The sequence below is a fragment of the Thunnus maccoyii genome, chromosome 23 (assembly GCF_910596095.1).
Source record: "Thunnus maccoyii chromosome 23, fThuMac1.1, whole genome shotgun sequence".
NCBI lineage: Eukaryota > Metazoa > Chordata > Actinopteri > Scombriformes > Scombridae > Thunnus > Thunnus maccoyii.
Genome location: NC_056555.1, coordinates 16,692,423 through 16,713,697, shown reverse-complemented (window position 1 = coordinate 16,713,697; position 21,275 = coordinate 16,692,423). Strand labels below are relative to the sequence as shown.

The following is a 21,275-nucleotide window of genomic DNA, read 5'->3' as shown; positions in this document are numbered from 1 at the left end:
GCTGTCATGCTGTGCTGTTAGCACATCAGTAAGGGGTGTGTGTGTATGTGCGTGTGTGTGTGTGTTCAAGGTTGATGTGAAAGCAATGGGGAAGCAGTGAGCATCTTCTAAAGCAATTCTCTGTATCATGATTGAGATATAAAAAGCAGAGCGCCGATAAAAGTAATAAATAGGAAGTTGTTTTTAAGCACCGTCAGCCTCCACAAAATGTGCCGCCTGGTACATAAAGAACAATAAGTGCCGTTTTATTCTATTAGACTTATTTAGTTTTATGAAAAGCAAAAAGAAGATTAAACAATCAATATTGCAAATATCTGGGGGAATATGAGATTATACTACCATTTATAGTGCAAATATTCTGTAGTTTCAATTAATTTATGCATCCTGAATGCAGCATACACTGTAGTAAAAAGTGTGTTCTTGCAGCATTAAGACAAATGTGTAGTATAGTTTGGAAATGTGGGTCAAAATAAATTCAACCGAACAGCTTTTTTTTGTAAAAACCAAGGACTTTTTGTGAAAATGTCAAAAACCAAAACAATGAGCTTTAGTACCGACAATAATGAATACTAGGATTGTTTTAGCAGAGGTTGTAAGCCACCCAGGTCATAATGCATCTCGTCTGATGGCCTAAACAATAGTCACACTTTTCAAATAGATGGTATTTACTGTGTGAAAAATCACACTGACTCTTTTCTATATTTGTCCAAACAGAGCAACCTTTTATTCTCGTGTGTTGAACATCAAACTGTGTCTATGAAGCATACTTATACCCCAACAGCCTGTTTAGGTGTTATTCCAAAGCGTCCTCCAAAGTTGTCGGGCTTGTAGTTAAACACAGCACCAGTGGCTCTCTGTCTGCATGCTTCTTTCTCTGGCTGTTTGCCATATCTGTGGGATTACGCGTGAAGCCAGGGTAAGCCACAGTTTGAGCTTTTCTCAATACAGAAGCCATCATGTTACCTTGCGAGGCAGCTGGATTCGCGAGATCACGTGTGTGAACAAACCATCTGGCGCGTCAGGGTTAGCCGTCGTGGGGAATGCGAGGGGTGTTATTTTCTGAGGAGTGACTGTCGGTGTCCCATGGGTGGCTCAGATAGCTGATTTCTCTGGGATTAGCCAGTCATGGAGGGAAATCCAATTCTGCAAGGCAATCCCCAATGCTCGCTCGTCTGACCAATGTGCACCTCTTTTTTTCTCTCTCTCTCTTCTTCTCTCTCTTCTTCACTTTCCCTGTTTCACTCTCAGCTATATCTCTCTTCTCATGTAGATCAACCAACTCTCCTAGTCTGCAACAGTTAAAGGAATAGTTCAGCATTTTGGGAAAAATTTAGTTGCTTTCTTGCAAATAACCAAGGGGAATCAGCTAGCCTGGCTCTGTCCAAAGGTAAAAAAAAATACACCCACCAACACAGGAATATAAAGATGTTGAACTAATATCTCAGTGAGAATGCCAGGTATGGTACCATCGCGCATGTTCAAGGACAAAAATCTAACGCTCACCGACCGCATCTGGCACGCTATAGCTTGAAATAATACACAGAAGTGATGGTTGCATGGATAAGCTTGTTATTCGTGAAGAAACAGATCCAACAGTAACTCATACTAAACACTACTAACCACTTCTTGTACGCAGCTCTGTACTTAACACACAGACATGAGAGTGTTATCAATCCTCTCATCTCACTCTCATACAAAAAACAGCAAACAAGAGCATTTTCCAGTGTTTTTCCCAGCGCTGTTTTATTGGTTAGTGTGTCCCTCCAGTTCTGTCCTCTCATGACTGCGACTCTCTCTCTCTCCCCCCTCATTGAGGGCCTCAGAGGGTCCATTGTCCTCTCTGGTGTCCACCCCTCCCTTTTCTCTAATCAAATAGCCTCCATGAGGAAATGCCAGCGAATTATAGCCTCTATTCATATCTGATGGCCTATGAACTTGGCGTACAGTGTATGAGGCAGCGGCTTGTGTTATGAGTGTACAGTAGAGGGTTAAACATAGAGAGGAAGAGGTAAGATATGAAAAAGTTCCTCGGAAGATGACCAAAGCAGCAGCACATTTCCTATTTGGGTTATCAGCCCTGCACACATACAGACACACACGCAAAGAAAAAGTACGTACACAAGCTGTCACATGATCACAGGCACACGTTAAGTGTATCTACTACTAACGCCGCACTGCACTGGATGTGAGCACACACCGTTAACATGCAATCCTTTGGTCACATGTGCAGGCGCTGTCACACACTCAAACGTTTAATCTGGCCTCTGCAGTTGGACGGGAGCTGCATACGACCTGCTAATTAGTGGCCAGAGGAGGCCTCTGTTTGTCTGCTCTCTTCCTGTCGAGCTCAGACACAAGTTTCTCTGTGTCCCTATCTCTGCCCTGATAGCGAGGGAGGGTGGAGGGAAATGAATGAAGACCGAGCATGTTTGTTTGTCAGAGGGGACTTCTCATATCGCACCGCATGGAGCCTTTTTCTCCCACTTTTTAAAGCCTTCTGACCCCTTTCTGAGCTGAGCGGGAAGAGCAGAGAGGATACATCAAAATATCAGGTAGCTAAACCTGTCGTCACACAGTCGGCTTAATTTAATCTGCAGATTTTCGGGTGCTCCTGGGCTTCACTGTGAACTTGAGACTGAGGGATTTCCTACCAGTGACTGTCTAGTTTGAGATCGAGTGTAAAGTAGTTTCTGCTGACGAGGGAATTGCTCAAACTTTAAGCTTTTTCGGATGTGTCTGAATTTCTATCTTAAGGACTTGTGTGTGTGTGTGTGTGTGTGTATGTGTGTGTGTGTGTGAGGAAATCCCTGCTCCAAACTCATTGCACTCCCACTTCCTCTGCTTCCCTTCCTCAGTACGAGCTCATTTTCCTCTTCCCGCTCTGTCTCTCTGTCTCGTGCTGGTCTCCCCAGGATTCGCTGAAGTTGACACCAACTCTAAAGTAAGTGTTGAGTTGGATCCTGGCTTCCCTTTTTTTATATCTACCTGTGTTGTTCTCCTCTCCTGTCATTTTTCTGTCTCTGTCTTTATCCCAGGCGATGGGTTTTGGTACCTCTGTCAGCTTCGGCCTCGCTCTTTCTCTTTCTGTTTCTTCCTCAGCTGTCGGGGTGAAAGCTGGAGTCATGAGAGATGATGTAGATGAAAAAGTAAGAGGGCAGAGCGCATGGTGGGAGAATTGGAAAAATAAATTTACGGTACACAGGCAGATAAAAGATGTGTTAAAGGTGATTCCTCTTCTTTTTGTCCTTTTAAAGATCATTTTAGGTGCAATCATTTCCTTGCTTTCTATTCATTTTCTTCTCTTCTTTTCATTCTTTTTACTTCTCCCTCTGGACACCACAGAAGAATCTCTTTCCTGAGAGGATTCGGTGTTTTTTTGTGTACTTTCTTCAGTTCATCTGCTAATGATGCTGCTGTACCCGTGGCATTTTAAAAACTTCATTTCATTGTTAATTAATAGTGATATCTTGATGATATCTATGATTAGTAACCTTGATCTCACAGCTGTCTTTCATAGTAAATGTAAGGTTTTTATGTTTTATTCTTAAATCGGGACTGTATTTCTCATGAAATCCAGTCACATCCTGCTTCAAAGACAATATCCACTGGTCGCTGTTTGATTACTTTCACTTGTCTCAGTGTCTGCCATTGTGAATAAGCACGCTAAACGCACGCTCTTCCAGCTTCGTGCCGTAAAGCCATCCAGCACATTTCCTGCCAAATCTGACCCAGTGACACAAGGCTGTTGGTACGTTTACAAGAATCCAGGTTACTCAGAGAAATCCGGTTACGCAGGAAATTGGACAACATGTCTACATGCACTGTAGTAACCTTGTTACTGTAAATTCATATGATAGATTTCAGGTTTCTGACCTGCCGTACACTCATTTTGGAAGCATTTGTTATTTTAACTGTGGTAATGATAAAATAAGCTGCTTCCTTTTTAAAAGAAACCAAAACAAACATACTTTATATTATTATTTTCCATTTCATCAAACTGTAGATACTACAAGCAATCTAGTCCACACATTTCATCATTTCCCACACCCCAGGCCACAAAAACAACAACAACAACAAAAAACAGCTCTTCAGTTATATACAATAAGCCAAAAAGGTCTATTAAACAGCAGAGTACATGTTTATAACAAAACATGTACTCTGCTCTTTAATGTGTTTTTTGCATTTTTTGTATTTTCTAAATCCAGGATAAAAGATGATGTTTTTGTTTTCCAGTGTTAGCTTGGAGAAGAAATAATATATTTGATCAAGCAATAAATTAAAAGTTGGAGCTGTCTTGTCTTTCCAATACAACACAATACATTTATATATGTATATATTTAGCAAAATAAATAGTAGTTATAAGTGTTCTCATTTTTAATTATCTAAGTTTTGATTTGGTGTGGAATTTGATAAAAACAAACAAGGATTGAATTGAACTTCAGTGAAGTTACATATTAATATGCTGCTTGCTTTACAGTGTGTGTCTGAATTTTATAAATAGTCAGAAGTAGATACCGTACACGAGAAATTTCTAATCCCCTACACTGATTACTGCAACCAGGTTTCTGCTTTACATGACATTTAAGAAATGAGATTCTTAAGGCCACGATGATTAGTTGATTTATTGATCAGTCAATGGACAAAAAACTAATCGGCAGCTATTTTGATAATCAAGTAATCATTTTCTTATCTTTCATGGAGAAAAAGCAAAACATTCACTGGTTCCAGCTTCTTAAATTTTATGCTTTTCTTTGTCATATATGTTTACAGTTTTGGACTGTTGGTTGAATAAAAAGAGCAATTTGAATACGTTACCTCGGGCTGTTTGAAATTATAACTGGCATTTTCCATTATTGTCTGGTATTCTGGCGGACAGTTTTCCTAGTGATACGCTTGTTTTTTTTATCAAAGTAAACGTGAAGATGATTCATTGCACCTTTAATCTGAGCTGTCAGATGAGTTTATAATTCATAGTAGAGGTTTCATGTCCCTGAAAGGAGCGGTGAATTACCGGCAGCTCTCTGCGGTTCCATCAGCCTTTCCTAAAGTTCTGCGAGCGAAATCTGCAGCTAACCAGCCTGTCACGTCAAATCAGTGTCAACCGAAGCTGGGCCACCTGCGGAGTGAAGGCATAAAGACTGGATCTCCATTAGCTGGTAATGGCGGTCTAATTGAGTACTGATGGAGATAGAAAAGGGAGGGGGACGACCAAGAGAAGGGGCTTTAGTTTGTTTGCCTTTAATAAAGTGCAGTGTGAAATAAGTCTCAGATTGAGTGCAGAGGGTGTGAGCGAGCGAGAGAAATCATCAAGGGGCTGATTGCTCTATCAGCCAGAATGATTAATTCGTTGTGAGGGTGCTCAGTGTGTGATTGATGGCCTAGTGCAGTCTGGGTAATGTAGTAGCAGATGATGACAGGAAGAGTAATGGCTGTTGAATGAACGGCGGTGGTTAGGAGCGGGTGGAAGGGTGGAAGGAGGAAAGCTTGAGTCATTGGGTTGGGGAATATATTTGGAGCGGGGTAGAAAACGGGCATAGCCACCACAACATCACCATGGTGACAACTTGACCACTGATCCCATTAGGAAGGGTACAACCAGGGGCAGGTTGCCAGGTGACACTTCAGAAATGATGATGGAGTGTTGCCTTATGGGGGAAAAGGCAGACATCCAGAGGCTGCGTCGCTGGAAAGAAATGTTTTGTCTCTTTGGCTGAAATGACGCTCGCCTCCGTAACCTTTTCCTCTGCTTCACATCACTCACTCTTGTTTTTCATTCTTTCTGGGTACACATCTGCCTTGGAGATAAGGGACTTCTTGGTCCTCGGTTCTCTCTCCGAGTCCTTTGGGGCTCAACCTTTTCACCAGCGCTGCAACAAAAGTGCAATCAGAAATTCTCCCTCAAATACCCAGAGACACAGCCCGTTATATAAAGGTCCCTAAGAAACATTTGCTTACATGTACCTCTCAATGTGAGGCTGAATTAATCACCTCCTAATGAAAAGTTTCCTTTCAGGCTTTAAGTCCCTTTTGGTAAAAATCATTAGTGCGTTTCATTTCAATGCAAATTACAATTCAGGCATTTGACAGGGACTCTATTCAGAGTGACAAAAAAGACACATTATTAATTAAGAAAAGTGAAGCAAGAACATCCTTTCTATTAATAATATAATAGCATAGTACCAAGAATAATAAGTGTCTCTTTGCTAATTTCTGTTTGTACATGTTGGGAGATATGTAACCTGATTGGAGCTGGATGGAGGGATGTAGTTCTGGTGGAGTCAGATGACATATGTTAGAAAACTAATATTGAATTATTTTAAAAGATTTTTTATTATTGACCTTTAGAAAAGATCACATATAGAGGCTGTAGAGAGCAAATCTGTGGATCTACAGGTGGTTGTTGAGGATCACACTGAGGTTATTGGTGGATGGAAAGGATTTTAAGACAAACATCTGTAGAATAATAACAGCACCCAGCTGAAATTGAGTCCAGGAGAAGCATACCTGTTTCCTCTTGTGAGCCAATTCTGAACACATGAAGTTTACAAGTTGACATTTTGCTTTTACTCAGAAGAAGTAACCCCTGTGTCAGCTTAATAAAACTTAGTAAGTAACTTCAAAAGGTCAGACATCTGACCGTTTTCTCCAGCAGTGGGTAGTGGAAGAAGGCTACTGTGTGTTTTTCCTGGTTTCCTTAAGACAGCGCTTTAAAGTTACTTTCCTACAAAAAGTATAATTATTTGTCTTTGTTTGGCAGTTTCACTAATTTCACACATTATCGCACTGTAAAAGACAAAATAGGTGCTGATTTAATAGATTTATTAGGACTTTTAACTCAGTTGCTGTTGCGTTTGAGGGAATTTCTACCACGTTTCCTCAGAGGTTGTTTTGTTCCTGTTTTTTTTTTTTTTTAATTCATTCACAGCATGTGATGAGACCCTGAGGCTGTTGCACCGTCGAGGGACAGATTTCAACAGAGCTCTCTGTCATCAGCTAAGACGTTAATAACTTTTGAAATAAGGCCATTGTATCTCATATTTTAAGGTTCTACATTTTTAAAACATATTTCTTGCACATTAATCCTAAAACTGATAGACTGACTTTTCTCACAAATTGCAGCAATTTCACTACAATATATTGTTCATTACAGGCACTTGGACACTTCACAGCAAGCAAATCAACACAAGATTGTCTGTGATTATCCTTAATCTTTGCCAGCCTTTTCTTGTGGATGAATGTGAGAACTTGAGACTGCTCTATTTTTTCCCTTTTTCGTTTCTTTTTCTACTTCTTCTTCTTCAAAAAAAAAGCTGCAGCAAAACCTCGTTGATCACAGTAATCACACGAAACAAAACCCTAAAATCCTGAAGGGACTGTAAAGAGACTCTACAATGAACTCTGAAGGTTTGAAAAGAAGAAAGAATAGTTCAAACTTTTTTCTAACCTTTTTTCATTTTCAGTTAGTGCTTTGAACAGTGCCCTAAATCTTTCACGATAATCCTATTGTGTAAACGTGGTTGGACTTGAATGATGCCCTCGAGCTGAACTGAGAGGTTACTGAACTGATGTGTTTAGTTGTTTTCTTTGTATTTCTAATGATTCACCACCTCATGTGGTGGACACCTTTGACCCTGGATAGACACACTGTTTGCCACACATTTGAAATTCCACATCGAATATTTAGTCTTTTTTGCTGAGTTGTCCTTCACAAATAACTAAGAAAATCAAAATGTCTCTCACTCGTACATCTGAACCGAGCGAGAGGCCTCATCACTTTGCTTTCCGAACACCTGCGGTTCCCGTCGGAGTCGTTCAAATCAAACATTTACACGTTCACGGTAGCGGAAAGCCATAAAATTGTGCTTGTTACAGGATGATGTGATATGTTAATAAATTGCCTTCACATTTCTCTCTTTCTCTCTCTCTGTTCCTCTCCCAGGATTCAAAGCGTTCAGCGGAGATCGTCACCTCTCCGTCTCTGGACGTTTTCCTTCCAGAGGATGAGGACAACCCCTACGAGTCCGTGACCACCGCCGTCACACGCAAACCCTGCTCGCTCGATATCAACCACGGGCTCAACGCCTGTCCGCGCAATGGTAGGACAAATGAGTGTCACATACAGATGATCCTATCCTCAAAAACTGAATTCTTCCTTGTCTGTTCTCCATCAACTTTTCTATCAAAAGTGCCTCTGTCAGGCAAGATATAATTTTATATCCTCATAGATATTATCAGGAGTATTGCTGACATCAGTTGGACTCATTTAATGATGAATAAAATCTATATTATCTTAGTTTTTGCATTTCATAATCTAAAGTTACAAGCATACAATTTCACTTTCAGTCCCCAAAAACCTCCCTCAGCAAGATTACTACTAATAGATTCACAGAGGGGTTTTCCAGCATGTCGACACACTATAAAAGGATTCATCATGTGTTACAGTAAGCTTAGTCACCTAACAGCTGACCTAAACCTCTACACAGTATATTTTAAGTAATTATCCAAACATAGTGTTGAACCAGAATTTTGTCCATTTGAAGAACTGGCCTAAATTAAAATCTGATAGTGGAACATATGGTGCCTTCAAATGTTGTCATGTTTACTGTGTTCACGAACAAGAGTCCACATGAACATCCTGCTGTTGTGATGTTCACAACTTTATAACAAGCGTGTTGTGTATTCATCTCAACTTGTCGAAAACATTTAACACGGGTTTCATGGCGATAAATAGGTGTGGAAAATGTGGCTGAGAGTGAGAGCAACATAGTTTAGAATATGCCTATAGCCACTGTTTGGATGGGATTTAGTTTTTTATGGAAATTTGGGTGATTATCATGTTTCCTGTCTGTCTCTTTTCAATAAGGCAACATACCTAAAAAAAATCTTAGAAAACAAACAAACAAAAAGTACTGCATGCTTTGATCAGTGATTTTAATCAGATCACATACAGTACCAGTTAAAAGTTTGGACACACCTTCCCTTTCCCTTTAATGAGAAACTGTGTCCAAACTTTTGACTGATACTGTATATTTGATCTTTCTTTCCTTTCCTCGGTACTAATTACAGTTCCAAAAACATGCTGTTTATCACTGCGCTTGTTGTTCCCAATTCCCAATCTTAAGTCCCGTCTGCACAGACTCCTTATCACCTAAATATCACCTTAACACAGAAACTTTAAACCTACTCTAATGCTACCGCTGAGGTACAACATATCAGCTTATAAGTTTGTTATGTCAAACTTGTTAGCAAACAGCAGCTTATCCAGCAGACACGGAGCAAATTAGCATTCATTTGAACTTGTTTCTGTTCACCTGATAAATGTCGGTCCAATATTTACTGCTGTTTTAACCCTGTTTTGCTGCTAAATTCTCCATCACTAAGTTAGTCATGTGTTGCTGAGCAGATAGTGTACAGTAGTGTATCTGAGCTTTTTTTGCTAAAAACAGCTGCCTGACACTGATGAGAGCGGTGAAACAGAACTAAAACAGTAAGCAGTAAAACCAAAACAATGACTAATGACCAAAATGCTCTGCATAGCTGACAGGAAGTGCGGAGTCTGGTGATAATTCTCGATGGGTTTATCACTACAAGCAATACTTAAATAGGGGTTTACAACTATTGCAACTGTTCGTTACTTTCGTTACTATTCGTCCTGATTTACTTTACTTTTCCACTGGCATCCACAGTCTTAAAGTCTGTTTTCAGTTCAGGAGTCAGTGTGAGCTAATCTTCAAGTGGATTCTGTTTGCTCATCAGTTGTTTGGTCTGCAGCGTTATATTCTGACAACCCACGACGACAAAAACACCCACAATGCGTTCTTCCCTTTCACTTCGCTCCCATAGCGATGCTACACACTGCAGGTTGTCACGGCAACTGCATCACCGGCTGGTGAGTCACCTGTATGTTACCATGGGAACTGCCTTGCTAGTGACACCCCCCCCCCCCACCCCCTCGACAGGAGCATAGAGAGGCTACTGTAGAGGCTTGTTTTGTGTGTGTTTGTGCATGTTGTCTCGTCCCACGTTTGGCTGTTTCAGCTTATCTGTGATTGGCTGCAGGATAGAGGAGAGTTGACCTGTCAAAACACAGTGTATAGTGTGTGTGTGTGTGTGTGTGTGTGAGTGAACTGGGAGGTTAGCTGCTTGTCTTTTGGAAGAAAATTACTCCACTGACGTAAGTGAGCAGTGTGGGTGTTGTGTTTGTTCTCAGCTTTCTGAGCGCTGTTACCTGGCCAAATGAGAGACAGACATAGAGAGAGAATTGACATGAGAGTGAGGAGGAGGTGAGGGAGAACTCAGGTGATACATACATTTCCATGTCAATGCTGGAAATGTCTAGGAATGCACAAATGCCTTACAGGCAGCAGATACTGTCTTGTTGCAGAGAGATGAAAAGGTGAAAAAGAATGTGAGACAGAGACTGGGCAGATTATACATTCAGTCGACTAAATTGGAGGGTCGTCTCAGGCTAAGCCATCTACACGAATGAGAATCTCTGACACAGCAGGAAGGAAAATCCTGGATTCCTGCTTTGAGGCCAGTCACATGTCCGTGTCAGTCACACGGGTGTGAGTCAGTCTCTCTTCATCTGCTTCTGAGAGGAAAGATATAATTGCGAGGAAAGAGAGATTGAGATGAGAGAAAAGAGGGAAAGGGGAAGAGCAGAGAGTATCTTGGTGCATTACACTGCAAAAAATGTTTTTTTACTCAATAAGTCATCTGTTAATTAGTCCTGAAAATCTTTGTTTTTTAATATACAAGTAGGGTGATTTTAAATAATATTTTTATACTAAATTGAACAACTTGTTTCATGATATGTTGTTCTTAGGATGAGCTGAAACTTAAATGACTCTGGGGAAGTTGCAGCAACAACACACAGTACTGCAGACAGATAAAATAAGATAAAAAAGAGATAAAAATAAGAGTATGCTAAAAACACAACTACTGATAAATAAATAAATAAGAATGCACAACATGTTGAGTCATTTGCTGTTACTAATGGCAGCATGATGAGTTTGTACATTATAGTTGTGACAGAGCTGAAGGAAACAAAAATAATTAATGAAAAAATGCCAAGAAACAAATGTAGTAATAGTAGTACAAATTAAGTGACAATTGTACAGAGATGTGTAATATGTTATAATACACTGCTGCAAAAGAATATTTAAAAAATATTTATATGCTGGAGCTGTACTGGAGTTAAAAAAAACCCTCCTTATTTATCTTATTCTGGCTCTTTTATGCAGCCCCTCAGTTCAGCCTCTGTCTGTAACAGCCGTGTCAGCTCCTGTTTCTTAAAGGACCCCCTTCTGATGAGCCCACTCTGTTCTGAAAGCTGCGTCTCAGCAGACGTCCAGCCGCACCAGAGGCTACGCAAACAAACAGCAGTAGTGGGAGCCCTAATCTAATCTGATCATAATCTGATGAATATGTAAGTGGACAACGTGAACAGCCTTAACAACAAAGGCTACGGCATGGACGGATGTTTATGGACATGTACAAACAATCTGAAATCATCACAAGGAGGAAGTAGAGGTAACATTGTAGGAGGAGAGGAGCATTTTACATATGTTTACCTCTTGTTTTAGAGCTTTGACCATGTTTAACAGACATCTGACACAATAAAAATAACAGAAAATCACAAAAAGCAAGTTATGTCCCCTTTAAGACACTGACCTCTTGTTTCAAGGTGGTGAACGCCGCTCCACATATAGCCGCTTTAATGACACAGGAATATGACAGCCATAATCAGCCATAATAAGTAACAAATGTCACATTTAGGCTAGTTGGTTAACCGACAGAAAAGGATTTCGTTAAATCAGCCGCATAAGAAACAAAATACTAATTTGACAGTCTAGGAGACACTCTTACTTATTTATAATCTGACAGAGCAGGCCGTTGAGTTATTTCTAGAAACTTCCCTGAAATATGTAAAGTATGTTTAACTCACCTCAGCAGATTTTTTTCTCTCTGTTTGAGGAAAAAAAAAAAGAAGAGCTTTTTTAAACAGAGCGCTGAGCTGAAGGATTTGTTGGGATGGATATTTTTTGCAGTGTAAGCCCTGCCTGATATCCACCTGTCCTGTGCTGCTGGCTAACTGTCTGCAGCTGTGGGCTGCGGCAGTCTCACAGTTGAGGACACGGAGCCTCTACGGCACTCTCTGAAGCCTCAAACAATCAAGCAGCTTTATCAAAATCCATCTGGTGACTGTCACTCAGCCACACCGCTACAAAAAACACCAGGGACCTGTTGTCAGTGAAACTGCACCCCAAACAACTTCCTGGTTTTTCATGTATTAGCTTCTTAGAAATCTCTTCCCCCTCCTTCACTTTTTATTTTACTTTTATCATTCTTTTCCTTTGGTCTTCCTACAGTTGTTGTCCTGAGATTCTCCACAACCTGTTAGAGTCACCATCCCACTTTTGACGCTGCTGTATTCATGAAATATCACATGGGATTGTTATGCACAATATCCCCTCGCACCATATGTCCTCTGACAACTGTCATTTCTGACAGGAAATAAATGGAATTCTCTTCTTTATAACGCAAAGCATGCTGCACACAGACTTTGGTGCATAATCCTACCACTGAGCTCTGTATATTAACTCAGGATTATTCTTGATGTACTGCATGGATTCCTCTCTGATGGATTTTTATTTGTTTCAAATGAGGAATCCATCTCTGCTACACCACTTGGCTGCGGACACATTTTGTATCCATATGTCACACGCATATATTTAATTCTGCATGCGTGCAGATTGAGAGATGAGAAACTAATATCTAAATGTCAACCTTGCAGGAACCAAGGAGAAGACTCGTGGTTTAGCTCATAAAACATGCTCTCTGTGTATTTTTATCCACACCAGTGGCGTAGCTGTAGGGACGGAAATATCTGTTGGTCCACCATTTGGTCCCAAACTGATCTCTGAAACAATTATTGATGTGATTGCCATGAAATTCTGCACAGACCATCAATGTGCTGGCATGGCTGCAGACTGTTAGTCTCATTATTGTATCAATCCAATAACAGCTGATAAATATAGAGGACATTTTCTTGGCGGAGAACAGAAATAAAAGAAAATGAATTTAGTTTATGAGGCATAATCTCTGCAAGTAGGGACCGTCGTTTCATGATTAAGTTTCTGATTATGTTAAAGTTTTTTCCATCACTTGCAGCAACTTAAACTTCCTCAAAACCTGAATGGAAAAACTCAACTTATTCTGCGAGACAAGCGTTGATTTTGAATGTAGAAATGCTTTTATCAACAGTGACACTTTTCTATGACATTTCTATGATTAAAAACATGTCATGTGTGATTCTGAAGTCTTGTCTTCGGAAACACGGTTAATCAGCTTTTTAATCCGTTCTGGCTGGCAGATTGCAGCGACACAAAAGCATTGCAGGTGAAGTGTGATCCTGGAGAGATAGGAAGACAGGAAGACAGGCGGCGGAGTGGCGAGGAGGGACTTGTGGGCGAAGCGTCGCAGCCCTACAGTCACGTATGAAGCAGACAGAGAGCGGAGAGCATTGCCAAGCGGTTAGAGCAAAAGTGCTTCTCTTCTACTATCGACCGACTCCTCCCGAGATAAATACACGCTTGTCTCTAGCTGGTAAACAAGCCGCTGCTGACGTGTGCAACATGAAACTACAAACCTGTGTGTCTGTCTGTCTGTGTGTGTGTTTGTGTGTGTGTGCATGTGTGTGTCTTCTGTGTGACTTCAAAGGTCCTACATCTTGTGCTGCAGAGCTCAGTGAACTTTCTTTCGACAAAATAGGTCAACACACAGGTAGAGATCCTAAATTCCACATTTCTGGGAGCAGCGCAGTGAAAAGTTATTTGCTGGATAGTTTTCTGCTTTTTTTTTCCACTGTAAAATGTATTCGCTGACCTCTTTACACCAGGGCTGATGGCATGTTGGCAGTGTAAGGGAATTTGAACAGTTTTGATCGTTTTATCTTTATAAACTTGTAAAATCTAGTGGCTGTTGGTTAATATAAATTGTCACAGCGATCTCAGCCGTGCTGCTCTCATGAATGAGATCAGATTAGCCGGTCACAGGTGCACACACACTGCGATACTGATACCTATAAGATTTATGTCTTTGAGTTTTTTTATACTCCCTCCTATATTAACTTAACCACCCTCAGTTCTCTCTAGCAGATAAAGCCGTGATGTTGATGCGTCTCGCCCCATTTGTCCCACTTGTGTTTGGCACCGGAGGCTTAGAGTGGCTAATGGCAGCAAGAAGTAACTCCAGGGCTTTGCTATTAAGAGGGTCGAAGCCCATTGACTTGTTGAAAGACAGGCAATAGAATGTCTTCCTCTTTGACAGCCAGAAGAAATCAATGCAGAGGACCTGTTTGCGCTTGGTCATACTTGCACAGTTTTGCATTTTTATAGTTTCTTTTTAGTTTTTGGAGTCTCTAGTTTAGTTTTAGTCAGTTTTTAAGATACTTGTACACCAGACAAGAGCGTTAATATTCTGTGAAATCCTCAATTCTGTTCAATGACAACATTTTTATAAACCTAATATATCTGCAGGTGGCAACTAAAAGTCTTGGGTTAGTAGGGAAAGATGTTTTTTACGGTAATAAAAGGTGAACTTGAATTACTGTGATGGGATATGATACATGCACATCCACCTCCCAGTCCTCCACATCCTTTAACTCGCCACATAAAAGTTAAATTACTTCTCAGACTGGCACTCAACATCAGCATTCGATGTAAATTGTGAGGTGTGGATGTAACTCATATAATTTTCTAAAATGTCAAAAAGTTCTTGATGCATGTTTCAATCTTGATAACAGAAATTTTTGGGTGAAATTTGAGTAAATACATAACCATTAGCTCAAGCCAATACCTAAAATTTTCCTTGCTGTGTAGGAGTTCTAACTTTGGTTTCTACTGCGCTTCCGTGACTTAAGGGTTGAGACACTGACTAGAAACTGCAGCGATCAGAGATGGTGTTAAGAGTTCAGCTGTAATTTGCCTCTACGACATAGAAGAGAACATTTGAGGCAGGTGCGCACACACACACACACACACACACACACACACACACACACACACAGAATACACATATGAAATGCTACTTGTCAGAGCAGCACAGGGGCAGAACTGGCAGCATGAAGAGCATGTCTGAAACTGACAGTTTTGTCTTGTTAGGCGAGTAGGAAGAGGACAGCTGATTTGAACGCTTGCTCCACACCAAGCGTTCCCTTAGACCTCATATACAGACTGCTGCTACATGCCTGCATTAACAAGCTGTGCAGCTGGCCTTGGTGTAAATCCAGGCATGGTCATGCTTTCTATAAATACACTCACACACACACATACTGTACTATGTATGCTTGGCATGCAAGGAATATCAGCAAACCTGCGAAACATTGGAGTAAAAGTGTTTCACATCTTCCCAGAGGTTCTTCCTCAGTGTTTTGTTCTCCCTCTGCACAAAGACACACATAAACCTGAACATATGGATGGAAACAGTTATGTATAATGCCCCACGGTTATTACATCTAGACTCTCATGCATGTGTGTGTATTCACCTTTGTATGAACGTTCGCATACAAACATATATTCCCATTGGCAAGGAGACCGAAACTGTTTCCCATGAGTGAGCCCGAGGCAGATCAGAAGAATGCGAAGGAAACACACACACACAAATCTCACATCAATCTTCAAAGCCTCAGTGTTGACAGGCTTATTTACTCAATAGGACCTCAATCTATCTATATATATCCTTCTGTTGCATCCTTCCTTTCCTCTCTTTTTCTCTAATTTTTTCCAGTTTTTATTTTGATCTATTTATGCCCACATTTAATCATTGATTCAGCTCCAGGAAGCTCTTTATTGTGTCTGCGTGTGTGTGTGTGTGTGTGTGTGTGCCGCTGTGTGTACTTGCACGACTCGAAGTAAAATGTATGGAGCCCGTCTGTCTTTGTTTGCACATGCATGTACAGTACACACACACACACATGAACACACACATGCATTGATAGGTGTGAAAGCATGCTGTGAAGCTGTGTCACTTTCCCTGAGGGAATTCTGTATGACTGGTTGCACGTCTCCGAGTCTGTGGCTAGACTGTTGACATTCGACATAAACATATGATGGGAGACGGCTTCATGATTCAGCTGTAAGAACCAACACAGATGAAGGTATAAGAGTGGAGAAAGGTGTATATTGGAGTTTTAAAGTGTATTTGAGTCATTAAAGGATGTTTCTAGACATTTGTTGTGTCTTTGAATGTCCTCCATGTGGCATACATCCTTGGTTTTCTTTCTCTCATGCTAGTATGTATATCGTGAGTGCTCAAGGTTATAAATATATCTACAATAAACCCCACCACTTCCTGTTGTAAAGAGGATGTTGTGCCCCTCCTGCTGCAGTGTCTTTGCATGAATTTCTTCTTTCGCCTCATTGAAGACGATAAATCAAAAAATCAAAAGGTTTTCTCCCAACAGATTTCCCAGTCATTATTATTTATCGCAGTTAAAAAGCTATTTACTATTACTTTGTAGGAGATACAGGACTTTAAAAGCCACAGTATTAATGCACTTCAAAAAACATAATCAAGAGTCAAAGATGCAGGTAAACAACAAACGAAAGCTCAAACGTGATGAGATATTGAAGGTTCAAAGATAAAACTGACTTCATACACATACTTCAAAACCAGCAGTTTAAATGCTGCTGACCGGTCGCACCAGAAATCAAAGCTTTTTGGATTCTTGGAAAGAAACCGAGGCTTTCAAGTCGGTGACACAAGCGAAGATTAAAATCCAGATTGGCAAGCATATAAGCAGGTCGTTAATGTTCCATTCATCTCTTTAGTAATTCAAATGAAATGATCCCACAGCAACAAATGAGCAGATGATCAAGGAAAGTCATTAGATTTTGGGGACAGCATCTTGAACAACTGAACAGGTACTTGAAATTGGATGTCTGTGAATTCGAACCACATCAAAGCTACTGTCTATCAAGGGCTCTATCTACCACTGAGGATACTGTGGTCATGTCCTCCATATTTTTTTGGAGTCTAGGACTAACTACAGTATGTTTAGACTCAGTATGTTTCCATCAGGATTCAGTATTTCTCAGTATTTCAGTGTTTGAGGGACTGACTTTATGTATTATGTCTGTATTGCATCAACCTCCATCTTGCACCTTTTGTAATGTATGTATCTCTCGAAAGGTGTCAAACCTGCAGGATTTTTTTGTCCATGTCCTCATCCATTAGTGAGAGTAATGATCCTGTAATCAGGAATCAAAAAACGAGGAGTTCATACATAAGAATGAAATGAATCCAAATTTGTGGGCCAAAAAAAGTCTGAACAAAACCATCTCATTAAATACTGGAGACCGAAAAGGGAAGCCACGATCTGAAACACCTTTTCTTAGTCCTCAACCTTAACAAGAAATATGACATCAATCTTTTGTCCTCTGCTGACATTTTTGCGAGTCTTAGACCACCAGGATCCTCCTCTTGTAGTTGATCCCTGCTGACAAGAGAGGGAGAGAACTCCTTTTTAAATACGCAAATCCTCCACAGCAACCTCTAAGCATCCTAGGAAACAAAATGTAAAGGTGTTTGCAGCTCATTAAATTACAAGAAGCTCTATCATTAACGGCGTCATTATCCAAAACATCATCAGCAGACGCACTTGCTTTCCTCTCTGTGGCTTCGTTCTTTCTGGATACATGATTTGCGGGGGCTATGATAAATCACACTTTGAACAATACTTGAAGTTAAAATACTTGAAGAAATACTGATTTTATTTCCGGTTTTTGGTTTAAAATGTTGTAATGGATCATTCATTTACTGTATCTTTAAACAACAATCCCTCCACAGCAAATATGTGACTAGTGATAGTGATGTTATACTCTGTGTGTGTGTGTGTGTGTGTGTGTGTGTTTGAAGTCCTGGCTGGGTTTCACACCACAATTGGATGATATTTTGGTGTCTGCTAGAATCCATGTAGGCAGGTAGCAGCTGACAGAGAGCTACCAGCATGTGTTTGTGTATCAGCGCAACTGACAAGCAGTTTGGGAAAGGTGTGTCGGTCTGTGTTTTTGCGTCTCCTTCGGTTGATTAAGACAGATGCTTTCTCCCTCTGAAATTTAATTTGAGCTTCCTCAGCACTTCACTCTCCTTTCTTCCCTTCTTCTTTTCTTCTTCTTGCACTTTTTCCTCCCCTTCCCTCTGTAAAATGATCATACGCTGGGGAAATTAGCTCCGACACTCGGTTCTGCACTCAACACACACACACACACACACACACACGTCTACTGTGTGTGAGAACCTGAGATAGACATCAACTACACTGGGCAGCTGTCATATTGTCCTGCTGTGGTTGTTGTCGAGGCTCATCAATTCACAAAATACACTCTCCTCACTTCTCCCTCATGCTACCTCTGTGTTATTGCCTGCACGCTATTAGGTGGAAAAACACTGCGTGACACATTAGGATCTCCAGCTGGCATTGAGCTGAACCTTCTTTTCCATTTCTCACTCAACCCAACATTGTACAAAGGCATCATTTTTATGCCAATATGACATAAAAGCTTGTCGGCTGGTTGGCAGTAACTTTATCCTTCTCCGAAGTGACTGAAGTGGCGGCAAACAGCTTCAAGAAAGTTTCAAAAAAATAATTCAGATGGAGAATTGGACTTGGATTATGCTGTCCAAGCTCTCTGGACTAATCTTATGTCCGTTTTGCTCTTCTTTTGTGAGTCTAAAACATGTTTCCAGCTACTTCGGTTGTTGTGGAGAAGACTGAAACGTAGCTGTGTGATGTGATATTGATCTATAACGTTCTGGACGAAATACTGCTGTTTTGACTCGCATTAGGGTGAGGAGCAGATCTGTTTAGCCATGCTACCAGCGTGGCTCTAGGAATGTCAATGTTGGATGGTTTGTTTGTCCACACTTTAGTCCAGACTTAAATACTGTATCTCAACAACTATTCAGATAACAGATTCCCCAAGAAACTTTCATGGTCCCAGAGGACGACTTTTCCTCTGGCACCATCATCAGGTCAAAATTTTAGGAATTAGACTTTTTTATAACCAAATACCTGCAGAACTAATAGCATTAGCCTCAGCTGTACTTAGTGTTTAGCGTAGCGAATGTTAATTTGAGCATGTCAGCTTGATAAAGTTAGCATTTAGCTCAAAGTCTCACAAAGCCGCTAGCGTGGCTGTCTTGTTGTCACAAGGATGAAATATTGTAATTCAACTCATTTTCCACAGTTTTGCTTGTTTTAGGAACTTCTAAAAGCAATATCTGGAACTTTTTTTAATATTGGAAAGTCAATATTAGATTAAACAACTTGTGACTAACAATTTGAGCAGAACATAATTCTGAAGTCTGGACTAGACTACAAGATATTAGGCAGGAAATGGTAAAATCCAGCAGATATTGGGTTTTGAGAATGAAAATGAGAAATTAATTAGTTGTTTTTATCACTGAATGTATCCAGGGTTATTCACAAGGCCCCAGTGGAAAGACTTGAATGTTTTTCTCTCCTACTTCTGTTTTTTTTTAGCTTTCTTAATACTGGAGGTCTGTTTGTAGCTCCTCCCTGATCATGCAGATCACGAAGCTCCCAAGTTATGATTGGTCGTAGTTTAAACTTGACATGTCTCTCAGCTAAGTCGTGGCAGGATCATCTCATCGTAGCGACCATCTCGGAAGACATAAATGTTATGCATAGTATGATCCTGGCATCTCCAATTTCTCCCCCTACCTGTCTCTCACTCTGTTTCCCTCTCTCTCTCTCTCTCCAAGGTCACTTGTCCCATGCACCGGTGAGTGAGGGGGAGCACGGTAACCATGGCAACTGCTCAACAGGCCCCACTCCAGACTGTTCGCCCCCCTCCCCTGACACGGCCCTGAAGAACATCGAAAGAGTCATCCGCCCACAGGTGAGTGCACACACACACACACACACACACACACACACACACACACACACACACTCGTGTTTCCATCACTTCAGAGGACATTACATTGACTTATATTCATTTCCTTGAGACTTAACCCAAACTTAACAACAACCACCACATGCCTAACCCTAAAGTTAACATAACCCTAAACTAACCTTAATTTTAATCCAAGTCTTCACCCAAGAACTAATGATTTACTTTAAGGGGACTTGCTTTTTGTCCCCATAAGGGAGGCGAGTCTCCACAACATGAATGTTTAAACAGACTTACGTCCCCACAATATGAGGAATACCTGGTGTACACACACACACACACACACTAATGAATGTGTAGCAAAGGCACTGGATGTATTATTGAACTTCACAGTATCCACCTACAAGTAGCTTAAACACCTGCACCCACCCACCCACACACCCACACACCCACACACACAGTGGTAAACATCTCTGTCTGTTTCTCACCCTGTCTGATTGTCTCTGTTTCATTTCATCTGCACTCCTCTCTCTCTCTCTGTGTCTCACTGTTTCTGTTGCTCTGGCAGTCACTCTCAAAGCACATTTGAGTTTGGTATATCAAAGTATCTCATTATGTTGGTGAATTTAAACATCATATCCTGCTTACAGGAAGCCAAAAAAAGCCCATGTCCTGGTTTTGAGAACCTGAATATGCTAACTGGGTTTCTGTTGGAAAAAAACTGGGATACTATATCATGTAAACACACACAGTTCCCCATCAATGTCTGCTATCAGGGATGGAAATTTGATTCAATTTCCATTCTCAGATTCAAAGTATGTCCTCAATCTATTCTCTATTTACTACAGCTGCTACCAGTCTGGTTCATATGTGTGTTTTCAAATTGTGTTTTTGTGTAGTGAAAAGTTAAGATTTGTATCAGGGCCACATTGTACGCAATTTTGTGTAACATTTCCAAATTTCTGCAGTTTATATGAAAAGTATCTTTGCACACCTGTATTGAGACTGGACACGCTGCATTGTTCTTGCTGCTCTCTGCACTCTCATTGGTCTATGGCAAGCGGCAACTACATACGGTGCAATAGTCAACTTCTCTCAAGAAATAGTGAGTCAATACATTTTTTCAATGAGTCATTGTGGTCTCAGTCTCTCAATTCAGGCCCTCTAATAGGTGTGCTTGTGGTCATTTTGGAAATTATTGCTCATTAATAAGATATAAAGAGGAATAGTAGCTTTGATGTCTTTCATGTGGGTGTTGATTGACAGCTGTGATTATGATTGAGTCGGACTATTGTCGCAATATTTCGGTAAGTTTAATGTAACTTGATAATGATATCTGCTGTGTCAGTTAGC

The 21,275-nt window shown here is 40.6% G+C and overlaps 1 protein-coding gene across 4 annotated transcripts in view; it reads left to right on the top strand.

Moving 5' to 3' along the window:
• anks1b (ankyrin repeat and sterile alpha motif domain containing 1B) overlaps positions 1–21,275 on the top strand; it is a 236,775-nt gene that overhangs the window by 117,843 nt on the left and 97,657 nt on the right. For all 4 annotated transcript variants that reach the window (XM_042403120.1, XM_042403118.1, XM_042403116.1 and 1 more), the window contains exons 11-12: positions 7,940–8,096; positions 19,792–19,928. In XM_042403120.1, the coding sequence (XP_042259054.1) occupies positions 7,940–8,096; positions 19,792–19,928 (294 nt within the window). The remainder of the gene's footprint in view (positions 1–7,939; positions 8,097–19,791; positions 19,929–21,275) is intronic.